The sequence below is a fragment of the Mirounga angustirostris genome, unplaced genomic scaffold, assembly GCF_029215605.1.
Source record: "Mirounga angustirostris isolate CCGP_5_RB_7025 unplaced genomic scaffold, mMirAng1.0.hap1 SCAF_16, whole genome shotgun sequence".
In the NCBI taxonomy this organism is placed as follows: domain Eukaryota; kingdom Metazoa; phylum Chordata; class Mammalia; order Carnivora; family Phocidae; genus Mirounga; species Mirounga angustirostris.
In genome coordinates this window covers 55,958,152-55,977,798 of record NW_026991724.1, presented here as the reverse complement: position 1 = coordinate 55,977,798, position 19,647 = coordinate 55,958,152, and the positions used below count along the sequence as shown (strand labels likewise).

At 42.8% G+C, this 19,647-nt stretch overlaps 1 protein-coding gene across 6 annotated transcripts in view; it reads left to right on the top strand.

Annotated features, from left to right (window-relative positions):
• Nucleotides 1–19,647, top strand: part of LOC123856081 (zinc finger protein 420-like) — a 111,394-nt gene that overhangs the window by 52,741 nt on the left and 39,006 nt on the right. For 2 of the 6 annotated variants that reach the window (XM_064581743.1, XM_054511599.2), the window contains 2 exons: nt 3,065–3,131; nt 3,702–3,797. In XM_064581743.1, coding sequence (XP_064437813.1) covers nt 3,065–3,131; nt 3,702–3,797 — 163 coding nt within the window. Of the gene's footprint in view, nt 1–3,064; nt 3,132–3,701; nt 3,798–18,486; nt 19,640–19,647 lie in introns of those variants that run through there. The other 4 variants (XM_054511605.2, XM_054511603.2, XM_054511600.2 and 1 more) reach the window with 3 other exon arrangements.

Genomic DNA, 19,647 nt, shown 5'->3' with positions numbered 1-19,647 from the left:
ATATCTTAGTGCCTTCATTTCTGTTTTTATTATTAAATCCCATGCTTCACAAACCTTTCACTCAGAATCCTGTTTTCCATTCCTGCAGATTCAGTAGTTGCTCAAGTAACAAAACATAAATCTATGTATACATTATGACATGATTAAAATAACCTAGCTAATTAACATCCCCACCACCTCATAGTATTAGAATTTTTTATTTTTGGTGTTTCAATTAATTTTTGTAAGAACATCTTAAGATATACTCTCTTAGCAAGTTTCAAATATAAAAGACCTAGAATTATGTGTAGTCACCATGCTGTACTTCAGATCTCCAGAACTTATTCATCTTGCGTAAGTGAAATTTTGTACCATTTGACCAACATCTCCCACTTTGCCATCAGCCACCTCTTGGCATCACAATTCTACTCTGCTTTTAGGAGTTCAACTTCATTAGATTTCAGATATAATTGAGATAATACAGTGTTTGCCATTTTGTGTGGCTTATTACATTTAGCATAATATCCTCCGTGCACGCCCACATTGTCCAAATGGAAGGGTGTCCTTCTTTTAGGACTGAGTTTTGTATAGATAGACACATAAATAGATAAATATTATAATATATATTATTTATGATACATATTTTGATACATATATCATAAATAATATTATGTAATATATATATAATTATCTTTAATCACTCCTCCTAGAAAGCAGGGAAATGACTCATCCTATTTGCTAGAATAACTAAAATTGAGGGAAAAAAAATAGAAATTTGTAACACCAAGGATGCCTGGGTGGCTCAGTTGGTTAAGTGCCTGCCTACGGCTCAGGTTATGATCCCAGGGTCTGGGATCAAGTCTCACATCATGCTCCCTGCTCATCAGAGACCTTCTTCTCCCTCTGGCTGCCACTCCCCCTGCATGAGCTCTCTTTCTTTCTGTGACAAATAAATAAAAATAAAATCTTAAGAAATTTGTAACACCATTGTGGAGGAATTAAAATAAGCATATATTGATGAAGAGAATATACATGGTACAGGAAAATTGTCATTTACTTATAAAATCAAACATTTTTCTTTCCTCTTAAAAACGCATAAATGCAACAATGAAAACTCTCTGAACTACTCCTCCTTTCTGTATTTTTACATTCATCCATATTTCACTCATATAGAATACAAACATTTCTTTTAATCGATAGGGAAAAGAAGATGAAGCAGAATGGTGGGGCCCAGTATCTAATCTTCTTGGTTATTATAGGACCCCTAGTGCCTACCCAGCTCGCAGGGTATTATGGGGTTGAAATCATATGTGTGAAGTTGCCCACACGGTGCACCATAACTTCCTTGTGAACAGAAAATCAGTGCTCAATCAACATTGCAGTAATCGATGTATACACGTTGTTTTCCAAATAGAGACTTGCTCAGACATCAGTGTATTCACTAGCCTTCTTTCTGTAAACTTTAAAGTGCTATGAAAGATGTAGTCCTTCAGGATGGTGATGGTGATCTTTGCTGTAAACTGTAAACTGTGTAAACTCACACTAGTGAAAAGTAAATAGTAAATTCTTAACCTGGGAACTCCCCAGGAGTTGTGTTGACGTAGATGGTGGGTGTGGGGGGCTCAGGTGCGCTGTGCCTGCATTCTCTAGTGTCGCCACTAAACGAGGGTCCCCAGGAACAGCATCAGCACTAACAAGTACTTGGGAAAGATGCCAATTCTCGGACCCCATTCCCAACCTGCAGAATCACCATTTCTTCTGTGGGACCTGGAACACCGAATGATTTCTGTGCACAATGAAATGTGAAACACATCATCGTTTATCAGCCTGGATTTACAGTAAAGATCCCAGGGTGAGTTTTAAGAACCACCATCACCTGGGCCCTCTGCCAGAGTCTGTCTATTGGTCAGGGTGAGAACATCAGTGCTGCTTTAACTATGCGATTCAGGTGCTTCTCGTGTAGACCAGGGTGAAGCCCAAGGATTCGCAGACACACTTGTGAGAGCAGAGTCCGGCTTTCTGGTGAAGAGAAGCTAACAGACTGTTTGGTCTGCAATTGGAAGGGGCAGGTCCGTGCAGCCCACGTTCTTGGTGCTGTGGCAGGATTTGGTTTTCTATGGGAGGGGAGGACATCTGAAACCAGGAAGGATGAACTCACACGCAAGTGTCCACGTAGGAGCTCTTTTTTTCTGAATCTTCCCTGTGAAAAAGTAAAGGAGTGGGTAGCCTTTTGTGCATTTCAAGTTCCTTCTGCCTCTGAGCTGATGATAGCAGGTGAAGAGGCTGTGCTGAGGCCTTTAAAGGCTTACAGGTGTGATTTCTCTTTATAAGCTCACCCGAGAAAGAACCCTGTAACAGAAGCGAGAGGAAGAAATGGCTGCCTCTCAGGTAAATCTTGTCTTGACTTAGCTCAGGTTTTCTTTTTCTTTCTTTCTCTCTTTCTTTCGAGAGAGAGCGAGAGAGAGAGCACAAGAGGGGTAGGGTCAGAGGGAGAAGCAGATTCCCTGCTGAGCAGGGAGCCCGATGTGGGACTCGATCCTGGGACTCTGGGATCATGACCTGAGCTGAAGGCAGACGCTTAACCAACTGAACCACCCAGGTGCCCTTCAACCAGGTTTTTCTGTGCAGTATGAATTCCTACCAGCCTTGCTGTCTAGCTTGCTTCAAGGAAAGACTTCCTGGGACACCTGGGTGGCTCAGGCAGTTAAGTGCCTGCTTTCGGCTCAGGTCATGATCCCAGGGTCCTGGGATCAAGTCCCGCATTGGGCTCCATGCTCAGCAGTGAGCCTGCTTCTCCCTCTGCCTGCCTCTCCCCCTGCTTGTGCTCTCTCTCTCTGACAAATGAATAAATTCTTAAAAAAAAAATATTTGAAATACATTGAAGATTATAGGACATGAGAGCAATCTGTGGCTTGAAATTTCATAAAAATACTATTTTTTCACAATTGGAATCCTGTTAGGAGTTGCCTTTTTTTTTTTTTTTGTACACAGAATCACAGCAGTGATGAGTCTTTCTACATGCTTCAGACCACTAGTATCAATTTGTCTTGTTACAGCTGATGTTAAATTTGTTCACTTGGTTCAGGTTTCTCCACTGGATGCCCCCAGAAAATGAAGGCTCTAACCTTTGTTTACTGGAGATCCTGGCCTTTGTAAGTAAAGATTCTAAATTAGTCATGGACCTGTAAGTTTCCATTTTATTCTGTACACTATGACAGATATTCTCTCCTTTATTTTTATTTTCAGCAAAAGGAAACAAGTATCCTATAATTACTGTATGTTCACATGTCTTAAAATTGTATCGTGTAACTCAGCAAAAATGACAAATGACATGATTTCAAGGAAATAATCAGACATTGTTGGTGTAAAGAAGGAAGTATTCACAATGTTTTCTCATCACGTGAAACTTTTCCTTCCCTGGTTATCTGTAAACTTCACTCTACATTCATGATAATTCTAGAAACTTAAGTGGCATAGAATTGTTGCCCACATCTTAAAAAAAAAAAAATCTATTCCTTATTTCTGATTCAGCAGTACTTGGAAGTGGAGTTCAGGAGCTGAACATTGAAAATCCTAAGTATCCTAAAGAGGCCATCAGGAAACAGTGGAGAAATAATTTGCTATGTCCTTCTGTAATGTGCTCTCTTCTCTACCGAGCATAGTGCTGGATTTGAAATTGAAGATTCTCCAGCAAGAGTCATGTTTCTTTTTCTTATAAACAGGGCTTGCTGTCTCTCATCTGAATCTGGTCAACTTCTTTGGAAAAGGAAAGAACCCTGGGATGTGACGAGAAAAGGAGACCGTAGCCACACACCCAGGTAGGTGGGAATGAATGAAGCAGAGGACACAGGTGAGAGCCAAAGATCAGAGGAGAAAACCCAACCTTAAAATGTGATTTGGGATGCTCTGCTTGAATGATTCTGGTGGTCAAAGAGCGACATCTTCTGTCTTCTCACTCTTCACATGCTCCTACATCCTCTAAGGACTTACCTTCTGTTCTGGTGTCTTCCATGGCATTCACAGTAAGAATTGAAAGCCTCCCCATAGCCAGTGAGGGCATATGTGATCTGATTGCTATTCCATTGCTTGTGGAGGTCACGGAATTTCTAAGTGGAGGCCCCAATATGATTTACTCCTCTCTGATTTTTTTGGGTGCACTTGTGTCCTGGAGACCCACAGTCTGGTACAAAATCAGGAATATGGGGTACATTGACCCTCTCCTATCAAATCTTGTGCAGAGCAGCCCTACCCGTGGAGATTTCCCCATTGACCAGACTCTGTGCTCCGTCCTCAGAAGTGTACCTGGAAGCTTCACTGTTTACATTGGGCTCACAGTAGAATAAGTTGGGCCCCTTCATTAAGACCTAATTGATGCTAAGCCTCATCAAGGACAAAGTGCCAGAATCTGGGGATGGGACCCTGGAGATGGTAGTTGTAAAATCTACACACGGGATTCCAGCATGAAGCCAAAGCTGAGAATGATTTTTCTAAATATTGCTTGTCAAAATTTCATGTATAAAAAAGGGTGCTTGTCTGGCTTAGTTGGTAGAATATGTGACTGTTGATTGTGGGGTCATGAGTTCGGGCCCCACATTGAGTATAGAGAATGCTGAAATGAGTGAACTTAAAAAAATTTCATGTGTATACGAATCACTTGAGGTTTACATTAAAAACAGATTCTGGGGCCCCACACTCAGATATCAAGACTCCCTAAATGTGGATGAAGCCCATGAATTTGTATTTTTAACAAACCTTGTGGTTGCTGTCCCTAGAATTCATTTCTAATAACACTAAGCTAGAGAAAGCAGAAGAGCACACCTGAGTCCCTTGTATGCAACCACCCCTATCTCAACACAAAGACTGCCATTCCCAGGGAAGACTAAGTTTCTGGAAAGATGACATTCTCTGCTCATCCCCTGTGAGTTGGGAAAGGACTAGATAAGGCAGACTGAGTCTGAACCTCAGGAAAGTGCCAACTTGGGCCACCCAGGAGATGGACCTGCCAGGAACCCTGTTCCCTGAGCTGTTCTGTGAAGGGAGGTGCGGGGACTGGCAGCAGAGCCAGGGAGGGCAACTTTGTGGTGTGAGCTCATTTTTGACAGAAGCTGAATTGAAAATTGTCTGTTACGCTCTGCAAGCCACATTTGGGCAGGACTATTTTCAGTGGAAATTCTGGGGTACCTGAGCTCTGTGCCCACTGTGTGAGGCCCAAAGTATGAAACAGGAATCCAAGGCATCAGAAGGTCTGTTGGACATGATGGGTATCTTATGTGTTCATACTGTACCAGGTAATCCTGGATGACCTTCCCCATTCCCCATCTGCTTTGGGGCCCTCTGCACTCTGGCAGGTGCGGGACTCAGGACTTTGAGGGTTTCACCTGCTCTTTGTGAGCATTGTGTGAAGTTTTGGCAAGAGGAAAGGCAGAAATGGGAGAAAACATCAGAAACTCTGGGTGTGATAACAATGTTGGTCAGAGGGAGGACTGATCTGTCCATGGACTCTGGTTCCAGCTTGCCTGAACGGTGAACTCAAGTGTGAGCTTGGTTTAGATAGGATTCAGGTGTAGTGCTCTGGAGACCTGAGCTGGTGAAGGGAGGGGCACATGACTGCACGTCTTGGCCCTAAGAGGGGTGGTATGCACCATGAGTCCTCTATGTGCATGTGTAGCACTTGCAGGTGCTGTAGGGAGCCATTACCAAAAGAGAAGTCTGGGCAAGTGAAGGCAGAGTGCTGATGGTTTCTTGTGCACATGTGTGAAGCTGAGTGAGGGGAGGCAGGGAAAGAGGTCACACTGAGTCCTGACCCCACATTGCAATCAGGTGAGATATTTAGGCTAGATGAAAAAAGTGCTCAGACTGAAAGGTGGTACTGCGTGGTAAAAGATGAATTGATGTACAAATTTTTTAAGAGTTACTTTGAGCAGTCTATTCAAATGGTTAGGCATGCTCCACCTGTAGGAGATAGCAAGGAGGTTTTTATAGAGAGAATATGGAAGCAAAGCAAGGGGAGTGTTTCACTGGATATACCTTAAGCAGTTGCCTTTTTTGTCCCTAAGTTCATTTTCTTCCATTCCAGTGCATTGGCTGTGAATTAAAATGTGGTTTGCTTACAGAGGCTACTGAAACCTTAGAGCCATGTCAGTCTATGGCTTCCTGGTTTAATTTAACAGTGGAAACACAGTATTGTTTTTTTCTTAAATCGATTTGCAAGTGTAGTTCAGCAATTGTCCACTCATTGTAAGAATGCAGTCATGATGGTGCAACAATCTCATGTCTCAGAACCACCGAGTTAAGGCACATGTGTACAAATCAGAGATCCACATTTCATGATGTGTGTGATACAGGTACATTTAATTATAAAAGTGTACAAACAAGGGGGTGTTTCACCAAGGGCCCTGTATTTACAATTACCATGGGGTATGTTGTGTTTTAGGAATGCAGTAGATTCATTACTATTGGTGTGAAAACACCTTCATATAGCATTAGTTAAGGAAAGGGATTTGACTGTAGGATAAGACAATATTTATGTAATCACTGAGCAAGGTACAAGATATTTTAGTGCCTCATATAATTTCAAATAGCACTACATATGCACTTTGAAATTGCACAAGGAGGATACCCTTCAGACTGATGAGCTGTTACGTCTGAAGATGAAACTCTTACTGGGGGCAATTAATGGGCATTTTTACTTAAATGTTTTCTAAGTTTGTATCGTATAATTCTTTACAATTAAAGTTATGCCTATGTGTAGATGTTTTCTATCTCTAGCCTTTTTAGGAGCTAAAAAAGAACACTGCTGTTTATGTCTGAATCTCAGCAGCCTTTAGGGGGATCTACTCCAGTACGGATGTGGTTTTGGAATATAGGTGAGGTTTTGTGGGGTGAGGGCCAGAGCCAACGACCAAGAAAGCATTACTGAAACATCTTTGGTACAAAAGGTGGTTTTATTAAAGTATGGGGACAGGACCTAGGGGCTAGACAGAGCTGCTGCACCAAGGTTGTGAGGGGGTGGCCGATTACATACTTGGAAGTTGGGGGAGGTAAGGAAAACGGGAGGTTTTCAAAAGGATTTTCATATGTTAAAGATGACTCACCAGAAACCGGAGGTTTTGCCAAGTTAAGGTTGTTTTTCCTTCTAGGAAGGCATTAATACCTTTGGGAGCTTCCTGGAAGAATATCACCATATCCCACCCAGGAATGTGTGTGTGTGGGGGGGGGGGGAGAATAGGTTGCAGGGTGTCAGCTTGTGCTTTGTCCTGAACTAGCCTTCTGCTCCATTTCCCCCCTGAAATCTTTAACATTGTTGAAGGTAGAAGGTCTCATCCTCTGTAACATCTTCCTGCTAAATAGGGCATAGAGATGTCCCTACCTATGGGTCAATATTGGTCACTTGGGGAACATACAGGGGAGTTAGGAGAGGCAGCTGAATCCAACGTGGACAATATCTATGAACCTCCTTGAGTAGAAAGAATCATCTGTCAGCTGGAAGTTATGTCAGTGAAGGAATCTTGACAGGCAGGGAGGCACCAGAAATAAGAAAATAAGGTTAATATTGTAATGAGAAAGAAGGCTGAATAAAGGACCTTTCAAATTTAACCTGAAAATTTTCCTCTAGTCCAGGAGTTTAAAGCAATTACTAAAGGAAAGAGATCATTTAAACCACCAATTTGAGTATTCATGGCAATTAGAATCCCAGGAATATTTTTGTGGTAATCTGGAATGTATACACAGCGTTGTTTTTATGATGCACAAATTAGAACTTGCACTAACAGTTAAAACATCTAATGCATTTTATTTTGTAAAACCGCTTAACATATTTGTATTTGGTATTTAATAGAGAAATGTTAGAGTATCATTTAGGGCTTTGAACGTGTACTTGTTTTTTAAGATTTTGAGTGTGTGAAAAAACAGCATGAGAAGGGAGAGGGTCAGAGGGAGAAGCAGGCTGAGCAGGGAACCCGATGCGGGACTCAATCCCAGGACTCCAGGATCATGACCTGAGCCCAAGGCAGTTGCTCAACCAACTGAGCCACCCATTATTAAAAGCATTCATCTACCAAACATTCTCAAAGAGGGAACAGAGATGGATGCTAGGTGGTCATACAAATGAAAAACAGAACATGTCCATCATTGTTTCAAATTTGGAAGGTTGGCTGGGTTGGTAATGGTTTTAATAATGTGTCTGTGATTCCGGGCAAACCCCAGAGTACAGCCTATCTGGCCTGGGGGAAGCCAGGGCCACAAGTTAGAGTCACATAGCCATTGGGTCCTAGCCAGGAGCCAGCCATTTAATACTGGGCCTCCTTGAAGTGCACTCAGGATTATCAAGGGCTAGTCGGTTTTGAAGGGCCGTCCTTTGAATTTGTGTGATAATTTCAGGCCCATATTTGATTGGGGAGTTAGGGCTTGATAATCCCCTTTTTCTTCAAATTGCTCCATGGGCATAAAGGACTAGGAAGGCATCTTTAGAGTCCATATAAATATTTTTAAGGCTTTTGCCAATTGTAAAGCATGGGGGGGGGTGTTAACTCTGCTTTGGGGGAAACATATTTGCTGACAGGGCTTTGTCCTCAACAGTCTAAGACTGACTAGCATACCCAGTTTTTACCCTCCTTTTCCATGAAACTACTGCCATTTAGTAAACCAGCTGTTATTTGCATTTTTAATAGAGGCATCTTTTAAATCTGGTTGACTAAAATAAACAAGATCAATAACCTCTGAACAGCTATGCTCTATAGAAGTTATGATGGTCGGGGCGCCTGGGTGGCTCAGTTGGTTAAGCGACTGCCTTCGGCTCAGGTCATGATCCTGGAGTCCCGGGATCGAGTCCCACATCGGGCTCCCTGCTCAGCAGGGAGTCTGCTGCTTCCTCTGCCCCTCCTCCCTCTCATGCTCTGTCTCTCTCACAAATAAATAAAATCTTAAAAAAGTTATGATGTTCAGGTCCAGGCAAAAGGGTAACTGGGGTTAAAGTTTGACAGGTTTAAGTATTTCAGGCATATCTATAAGCGTTACCTGGTGTTTAATAAGTCAGCTTCCCATCATCCATTGGTGGGTTTTGGCTGTGAAGTCATTAGTCAGGGATTGTCCTAGTGAGCTTTGAGGCTCCTTTTACCAGGACGGCTGTTGTATGCTTAGCTAAACCCTTGGTTTGCAACTGTACCTCAATAGAGGCGGCTTCTAGGATAAATAGGACTAGGAGGGATGAAACCATGAAGCAGCCCTTTTGAGGTCCAGCCTTAACAATTTCCTAATTACAAGGAATCACTGGCAAGTGGGAGAAAACTTGTAAGAGATAAGGGCATCCCCAAGTACATTATCCAATCATAAAGTGGGGTCATCCATTATCTCCATAAGTACATAGTTAACCCATAGAGTGGGGTATGTGCTGGCTTTTAAGGAGGGATTTTGTCATCCCAGCCACACAAAATTGGTAAAGATGCTAGTTGAGTTATACAGTTGTTGGGGGATTAATCCCCTTTTCCCATTGTTTAAATACTTATGTTATATCCGCAGAAAAGCATGAAGATTATCTATGCATGAGCTATTGTGTAGAAATAAAAAATATTTCTCTGAAGTTTACCTCGAGTTGTCTAGCTTAGGCAAACAACATTTAAGGACAATCAAAACTAGGATTTAACATCCACAAAGGTGGGTTATTGAAACTTTTTTTTTCTAAAATAACCCTCATTTCCAGAGGTAGCCAAATCAAGACTAATTTGTTTGCAAAACCAATTTTAACAAACGTGGCCTAATTATTTACATAAGCTCAGCAAGAATAATGAGCATATAGATCTTTTTAAAATTTGCTTTGCTGCAAGTTTTTCCAAGGAATCTCTAGGTTGAACTTTTAGTAGCCTCTCCAGGCCAGAAGCCAACCCCAGTACTTGCTATCAGACATGCCTGCAATACCTACAGACTTGGGTGACTTCTTCTCGAGGTCCCCAAAGTATCCTGAGGTTCCTGTACCTGCCAGGAAGTGACATTTCTTTACTCACCTGGTGAGGCTGTTGGGAACTCTAAGAAAGGCATCAGGCCAACCTTTCCAAGGGACTTTATGGCTCCAGGTTTCATAAAGTCAACCTCAGTTCTTTAAAGCTCTTCGGTCATATCTGAGTCTACGCATGTCTCTCTCAAATAAGACATTCCAGGCAAAGCCTTGGTAAAATAACCAACATTTCTAATGGTGTCCTGTTACAAGGAGAACAGATTCTTATTGAACTTTTGCAAATGACTGACTGCCATGGAAGAAATACTTACATACTGAGACCTTTTTTCATTTTGCAAGACAATAAGAACAGTTAGAAATGACAACTCAGAATGGACATGGTTAAAGATCTGATAGGAGTTTACAACATTGCTGGCAAGGAAATCAGGTTATTTCTGTGACAAATAACTTCAATCAAAATATCAAGTGATGATCTTGTATTAAAACATTAAGGGGCGCCTGGGTGGCTCAGTCGTTAAGCATCTGCCTTCGGTTCAGGTCATGATCCCAGGGCCCTGGGATCGAGCCCCGCATTGGGCTCCCTGCTCCGCGGGAAGCCTGCTTCTCCCTCTCCCACTCCCCCTGCTTGTGTTCCCTCTCTCGCTGTCTGTCAAATCAATAAAATCTTTAAAAAAAAAAAAAACATTAAAACTTTAAGAATTGCATATCCTCTCTAGAATAATTATAGCATTTATCCAAATGTAACCTAAGGCTCATTATTTGTTTAACAGTGCTTCCAGAGAAACTTAACATGCCAAATAGAAAGGCCTAATGAGTTAGAGACTTCATTTACAATTTAAATCTTGGGAAATTTGTTAAAACCTTAAAGTTTTAAAGCCTATGCCTAAATAGGATTAGGGATCCTCAAAGATCTCATAAAGGCAAAACAAAACACACACTATTTTTCTGGGAAGACAAAAGAGAAAGAAGAACTTTTTTTTTTTTAATCAAGAGCAGACTGACAATTCAAGAAACTTTTGTCTTTTGAACAATGAATTTCAATCTTCTACCACTGTACTTTTAAAATCCTTCTCTTAAATCTCAGTCCATCCTGACCACACCTAAAATTTTCTAAGGATTTCCCTTCACAAACCTTCTGCAACTTTCTTCTGCATTAAGATTTTGTGCCAAGCCATTTCTTTCCAAATAACCATCTTACTTAGGACAAAATTTTTTTAACCTTTGACAAAAATGCATTCCCATTCCTTTTATCTTTCTTACTCATCTACTTTTCTGCATAGTAGCTTCCCTTGTTTCCATCAGTTTTAATTATACTTAGCAACTTTTGCACTCCTAGAAACCTTAGTCTCCAGTGAAAACTAAGTAGTAACCAATTGTCAACTGTCATACCAGAATTCTTTAGATGGCAAATTTGCGAATCCGTTAAGCACAAAGCATGTTACCAACAGACTCATATCCTCAGGTTTTTGCAATTAGTCAAAAGCACAAACCTATGTCCAGTACTCAATGCTTTAACACTTTATCCTAGTTGGATGAGACCTAGATGTCCAAGGAATTCAATCCCATTTATCATCCAAGCAAAACTCTAAAGTTGGCCAGGTTACCAAAGACTTTGATGAAAGCTATCTTAAAAATTTCCTATGAAAACTTTTGAGACAGACAAAATGAACCATTTTATTTATTGCTAACAAATGGAAACGAGATAACATGAGCTTATTTGACCTTCAGACCTTGATAGAATAAAATTTTCATGTTTACTGCTAAAAGACAGGTCTATCTTAATTAAACCAAGAAACTTAGCTTAAATAGCGAATTGTGTTCCACCTGGGCCCACCCCATTTTCAGTTTTTACCTGAGACTGGTGGGGAAGTCCAGGGGGTGCTCTTCTTTGCTCCTTGACGGCCAGTTAGGAGGAGGAGCCAATGGTGCAGGAGGCACTGAGGATGGCACAGAAGCCAGTCATGCAGGCCGCCCTCAAGGTGGTGCAGAAACAGGAAGAGGGATGGGGGAAACAGAAGAGGCAAAGTGCTGCCAGAAGGCAGAGAGAGGGCTTCCAGTTCTAGAGCTCATCAACTCCAATAGAGGAGCAGACTCCATGTTTTCCCACAAGCAAGGGGGAATAGGCAGTCCGTGTCAGGCCAGAGAAGACAGGGAATATCCCCAAAACAAAGGGAGTTTCAGCAGCTGCTTGGGAATATTCCTTAAAGTCCCTGTCCCGAGGTAGAGTAACAGTTGGTTCCTTATAGCCATTAACGCAGGAAATGAGGGAGGGAGAGAAGCTCCCACATCTATTAGGAACAGTGAGAGAGAGAGAGAGAGAGAGTCAGAGTCCCCTTTGTCTGGGCCGGCCTGTGCTTCCTCCAGCAACCTAGGTTTACTTAGAGGCGGCCTCATTAGATAATTATCATCTAGTATGTCAGGAGTTTACTAGCCAACACATTCTGCAAGAGGCCCTTAGGTTGGGGTCCCGGTGCAGAGCGATGAATGCCCAGGTATGAGCAATGAAGGTACACTAGGTCCATTTGCCCTATTTACTGCAAAAGAGACCTAACTAATAGATCCCACTGCAACCACGCAGTGTTACAGGAGCTCAGTCCTTTCCTAAACTTTGCAATCCGAATGGTTTCCAATGGGTTAAAAAGCATCCCAAAGGAGAATCCTTCGGGACTGAATAAGCCCACTGAGGCCATGCTAGAGAAGTTCCATTACCAAAGAAAATCTGCACCCCCCCCCCCCCGTGCCCAGCTCCCAGGTGGTGTCCCACTCACAGGATAGGTCAGAGGTTCCTTGTGTCAAAGCAACCTGAGGCATCCCCCAAACAAAATCAGTATGATCACAACTGCCGTTAAAGACCCCAGTAGGAGGGAGGCCTGCCCTCCCCCCACTTCCCTATTGCATTCTAGACTATTATGGGTGCTGGTGTATAAACCACCATTTTAAACCCATGGAAAACACTAGAAAAGTTGAACAAGGGGAAATTACCCAATTTTGTAGCTTACGTAGTTAGTAAAGGACACTGAAAGAAAACAGTAAAGATAGAAATTCATCATGGTTCTAAGCAACATTCCAACAAATGTAGTCTTTACAGCCAACTTCCCTAGGTAATGGTCCCTGGTTGGTTTTTAATTCCATTGGGGACTGGTTTTGGCTGACTCCCAGTGGAGGTCCCATGGCCAGAAGTGGCTAGACCAGGGATGTGGAGGGCATCACATTAGATCAAGAGGAAACCTCACACGGGAGTCTGAAGATTGGCAGCCATGCTAGTCACTTAGGTGGCTGTCCCATGCCCAAGACAGACAAGTTTGTATAAGGACAGGAATAAAGAGAGGGCATCAAGTTTCTGGGTCTTAGTACCTCCCAGCCAGGGTACTAACTCCTAGCCAGAAGGCAGAGTTTCTCCTCCCGATAGAGTAGCCACAGGCTAGAGGATTGCAGCCTGACCAACCAACATGAAAGTGGTACAATAAGACCATACTCCCTGAAGAGCCCCTGAAATGAGAGTAAGGAAGAGAGAAGGTACTCAAGTTTGCACCAAAGCTAAGTCCAGATATAAAGACTCAAAGCCCCACGTTCAGGCAATAAGTGGTGGGATTTTGGAATATAGGTGGGGTGAGGTCTGGAGCCAACGACTAAGAAAGAATTCTTGAGACCTCTTTGGTGCAAAAGGGTGGGTTTTGTTTTTAAAGATTTTATTTGACAGAGACAGCGAGAGAGGGAACACAAGCAGGGGGAGTGGAAGAGGGAGAAACAGGCTTCCCACCTAGCAGTGAGCCCGATGTGGGGATTGATCCCAGGACCCCGGGACCATGACCTGAGCCGAAGGCAGACGCCCAACGACTGAGCCACCCAGGTGCCCCAAAATGGTGGTTTTATTAAAGCACGGAGATAAGACCCATAGGCAGAAAGAGCTGCTGCCCTGGGTTTGTGAGATGTGGCTGATTTTATACTTGGGTGTTAGGGGAAGTAAGGAGAAGGGAGGTTTCAAAAGGATTTTTGTACGTTAAAGGAGACTCACAGGATACCAGAGGCCTTGCCCTTTCAAGTATCTGAAAAGATGAGTGCCAAGTACGTCCTGGATACAGTGGAATCATGGCTCATTACAATAACAGAGCTGAGAATTAGGAACCACATAGGAAATAGGGCAGAGGTAGTTACCACCCATCAATGGGGAATATTAAAAAGAGTAACATCCACATATAAGATGGAGGAGAGGGGCACCTGGGTGGCTCAGTCGTTAAGCATCTGCCTTCAGCTTGGGTCATGATCCCAGGGTCCTGGGATCGAGCCCCGCATCGGGCTCCCTGCTCTGCAGGAAGCCTGCTTCTCCCTCACCCACTCCCCCTGCTTGTGTTCCCTCTCTCGCTGTCTCCCTCTCTCAATTAAAAGAACACACATAGATTTTTTAATACATTTCTAATAGAAATTTTAAAGATAATGATGGATTTAGAGAAACACAGGATTCTATCTGTGTGGTCTTAGTATAAGTAAAAACTTCTAAAAGCAATGAAAAACTAACCATGAAGGCTGAAATGGCAAATTAGTTTACAAAAATATTAAGAACTACTTTGCGTCACAAGCTCAAGAGAAAGAAATAGAAGTAGGGTGAAAGGAGACAAAGGACTCAATATATACAGAACTACAAAGACTCAAAGATGTCACAACAGAAGAAATTAGACCCTTTGACAAAGAGATTATCCAAAGGGTAATGACCAACTCTATAGTAGAGTAGTAACACCACCAACAAAAAAGCAACTAAAACCACAACTTGGTAACACTGCATATCATCCAGGAGCCCAACATCAAAATTACATAAATTACCAAGTTTTAGATTGTATGTGATAAGCTAGAAATCTGATATACCGCTGGCAGATGTGAAAATTGGTACAAGGTTTTGGGGAAGGGCTTAGTAGTGTCTATTAAAGCTGAACATACCTAACCATATTTACCAACAATTCAGTCCCACATATATCGCCAACAGATATGTGTGCATGTTCCACTAAAACAAATTATAGATCTTACATGCCAGCACTATTCATGACAGTCCTGCACTGAGAACCTCGCCCTCCCATTAACAGGAGAATGATGCGATCACTTGATATTCACACAATAGAATCGATTTTTTTTTTTTAAGATTTTATTTATTGACTTGACAGACAAAGCGAGAGAAGGAACACAAGCAGGGGAAGTGGGAGAGGGAGAAGCAGGCTTCTCGCTGAGCAGGGAGCCCGATGCGGGGCTCGATCCCAGGACCCTGGGACCATGACCTGAGCCGAAGGCAGACGCTTAACGACTGAGCCACCCAGGCGCCCTGGATTGATCTACTCTAATGAATGATGCACAGTAACATGCAGGAATACACATTTCACAAAGAGAAAGCAAAAAAGCCAAATACCAAAGAGTCCCCATTACCTGACTACATATAAAGTACAGAAGTGAGTACAGCAGTTTCTTACGTTACATGGTAAAAGAGTGCTGACCTTAGGGAAAAGTTACTGAGGAGCTCAAGGGGAATTTTATTTTTTAAGATTTTATTTGACAGAGACAAAGCGAGAGAAGGAACACAAGCAGGGGGAGTGAGAGAGGGAGAAGCAGGCTTCCCATGGAGCAGGGAGCCCGATGCAGGGCTCGATCCCAGGACCCCGAGATCATGACCTGAGCTGAAGGCAGACGCTTAATGACTGAGCCACCCAGGCGCCCCTCAAGGGGAATTTTAGATACAATAGTTTCTTTCTTGATCTCATTGGCTTATAGAGATACCAGTTTGTGAAAGTCCATAGCACTGTTCACTTGTGATCTACACATGTGACTTTAAAAACAAAAACATCAAAAACATACAATAGGTATCACAATATAAATGGACTAACAAATTGGAATTAAAAGTAGGAATTTCACACTGACTAGATTTTAAAAGCAATCTTTAATTTCTAGCTAAAGCAATATGTTACTGAATGCACAATCACAGAAAGAAACAATTGTTTTCTTACTATGAACACAGGAAACAAAAGATAGTAAAAAAAAATAAGGTGTTAGGAAAAACATTAAAGAACTTGGAAAATCCAAACACCAATATATCCATTGGAATATCAAATATAAATAAACCACATGTTGCTGATAACAAACTTTGCTTGAGGGGCGCTTGGGTGGCTCAGTTAAGTGTCTTTGTCTCAGGTCATGATCCCCGGATCCTGGGATCAAGCCCCACATCCAGTTCTGGCCTCAGTGGTGAGCCTGCTTCTCCCTCTCCACCCTGCTCATGCTTTCAAATTAAAAAAAAAAAAAAAAAAAATCTTTGCTCGAATATATTCAACTGGAATTATCCTATAGCTATAATTAAAACAGGAGGATAAAATCAACAAAACAAAAACCATGTAGTGATAACCAAATAACCAGCACGACAATACAAATACCATATAGAATAATCTTTAACATGAAAGGAGATTATCACTATTAGTGTTATTTTACAATATCAAAAGTTACACTATTTAAATATTCTTCATGGATAACATCTGTATCACATGTATAAAGACACACAAATACTTATATATAGGGAAACATTCATTTTTACTCATGCAATATAAATCCATTCATCACAGAGGGATGACATCATCAAGATGGTGAAATAGGTAGTTCCCACTTCAGTACTTTGAAAATAAGCTCAGTGGCGCCTGGGTGGCTCAGTCATTAAGCGTTTGCCTTTGGCTCAGGTCATGATCCCAGGGTCCTGGGATCGAGCCCCGCATCGGGCTCCCTGCTCGGCGGGAAGCCTGCTTCTCCCTCTCCCACTCCCCCTGCTTGTGTTCCCTCTCTCGCTGTGTCTCCCTCTGTCAAATAAAATCTTAAAAAAAAAAAAAAAAAAAAAGCTCAACTAGCAACTATTGACATAAGACATCAATGGGCAAACTCTCAGTACTCAGGGGTGAGGCTGAAGAACCCCCCTGGACCACAGAGACCAAGAAGGGCAACATTAGAAGGGTAAGAGGAACAATTTTACATTGATCACAATGCACCTTCCCAGAGCCAGCACAGTCCCACCATAAAGGACCAAAAGAAACTGCAATTGCTCCACCAAGGAAAAGAGAGCCCATGGTGGGCATCCAGCATTCCCGAAATGGCAAGCCCCTTCCTGGGTGGCCCACTGAGATCTCACCTCATGAGCATCCCTGGGGGAATCTGTGATGCTGGACCAGTGGAGAATCACAGACATGGAGAAAGTGGGTAGGGCTTACAAAACCAGTGCTGAAATCTTGAAAGACTGCCAGACAAGACTGTATTCCACCTTGCAGTGACACCCAGTCCAAGATCCCAGTGACTCTGCTCACGTGCAGAGTGGAAATGAACCCTCCTGGTTGAGGAGATTTAGCAGCCGCTATGTCTGACTTGGTTCTCCAGTCAATAGGTTGAACTAGAAAATTAAGGCCGTTCTGTGGCTCTTCATGAGTAGGTAGGAAAGTTGGAAGTCACTTCCCACTGCTGAGCATAGCCTCTACTCCTGCCCCTCCAGGAAGACTGAACAAAGACCCTAGGCAACCACAGAGCCTTTTTTTTTTTTTTTTTTTTTAAAGAATTTGACAGAGACAAAGCGAGAGAGGGAACACAAGCAGGGGGAGTGGGAGAGGGAGAAGCAGGCTTCCCACTGAGCAGAGAGCCCGATGCGGGCCTCGATCCCAGGACTCTGGGATCATGATCTGAGCTGAAGGCAGATGCTTAACTGACTGAGCCACCCAGGCGCCCCCCCCCCACCGCAGAGCCTCTCCTATAGGCTTATGTGGAGAGAGCCAACCCAGCAGTGTTGCCCTAGTGTTGAGTTTAACATCTGACTCTCCCTGACCAGGGAACTTGAACAGTGAATCCAGGCAGTCTAGAGCCTAGCCAAGGGTACTGCCCAGCAACAGAGAATGTCCTTCAGCCCTGCCAAATCTGAATATCACCTCTGGCCCCAGCTAACCACGGAGTTGCCAGCATAGGTTTGGAAACACGGGACCACAGTGTCAATGGACATCTATCTGGTGGTCTGCAGTCCTAGAGAATAAAATTACACCCAAAATGATTGTGGGGCACCTAGGTGGTTCAGTCATTGGGCATCTGCCTCCAGATCAGGTCATGATCCCAGAGTCCTGGGATTAAGCCCTGCATCAGGCTCCCTGCTCAGTGGGGAGTAGGCTTCTCCCTCTCCCCCTCCCCAACCTGCTGATACTTGCGCTCGCTCGCTCTTTTGTGCTCACTTGCTCTCAAATAAAATCTTAAAAAAAGATTGCAGGTGGCATCTGGGTGGCTCAGTAGTTAAGCGTCTGCCTTCGGCTCAGGTCATGATGCCAGGGTCCTGGGATCGAGCCCCAAATTGGGCTTCCTGCTGCATGGGAAGCCGCCTTCTCCCTCTCCAACTCCCCCTGCTTGTATTCTCTCGCTGTGTCTCTGTCAAATAAAATCTTAAAAAAAAAAAATTGCAAATATTTTAAACCAGAAGCTGCCATGTCCCTAGGGTAACTAGAAGAAATTACAGTTGGCTACCTTCAGATGACAGAATAAAACCTCTCAAACTTGCCTTTATTCCATTTCAGTAAAGGAAGAGGTACAGATACAAGAGCGAGAAATTCTGCAGAAGTCCAATGAAAAGTGGACCAGACAGATCATTCCAGTTATCAAATTTTCCAAGGTTCAATATTCACATTCACGTAGAGAGGACTCAGCATGATTGTGGACTATCTTTTCATGAAAAATAAAATCCAACATATTCACTAGAGTCTGACATGTTCCTTTGCATAAAATGTACAATGTATGTTCCATACTTAATGCTTTATCCACTGTAATGTATTTAATGTTCTTGATTCTGTGTGTTAGTGCTAATACTATTGTCCTTTTATGGACAGAAAGGATTTAGATAAAAAGGTTTAGTGAGCCTCTCGATATTGGTAGAGTCAGTGTTTAAATATGGATACCTTAAAAGTCAACATGGGGCAGCCAGGTCAAATGCCCTTCCAGAAGGTGACCTGTGTTTGGATTCTCTTTCCTCTTTAAAACTCAATGATTCACCCAGAAGTCTTCACACAGAACAACTTCCATGAACTGAGACTCCAAACTGAAAATTCTAGGCCACATTACACACATATAGCCTGAGTGGCTTTCTGGTTAACTACTCTAAACACACAGGAAAGGCCCAGCAATGAGTCCACTTTCATACCTGGAGAACCAAGACTATATACCTGTGTATCTGACTACATTTTGGTAGGGCAAATACCTTTATGAAGAACACAACTATAAATGTGTCCTCAGACATTGGTTCTCAACATCTGTTCCCTAGACAGGCACCTGAGATTGGGTAAGAAAGGTAAGTTGGGGGGCTGTACCCCAGAACTATTGACATGGTAATGTGGGGCTAGGCACAACAATCCAAGATTTATGGATCCTCCAGGTGACTCGGACTCAGGCTAAATTTGACAGCCTCTGCAGGAACTAAGTCACTGTCAATCCTCAGTTATCCAAACAAGTCACTCTTAGAAACCCTCTATGCTTGGGGATGCCTGGGTGGCTCAGTCGTTAAGTGGTTGCCTTCAGCTCAGGTCATGATCCCAGGGTTCTGGAATTGAGACCCACATCAGGCTCCCTGCTCAGTAGGAAGCCTGGTTCTCCCTCTCCCACTGCCCCTGCTTTGTTTTCCCTCTCTCGCTGTGACTGTCAAATAAATAAAATCTTAAAAAAAAAAAAAAAAAAAAACCCTCTAT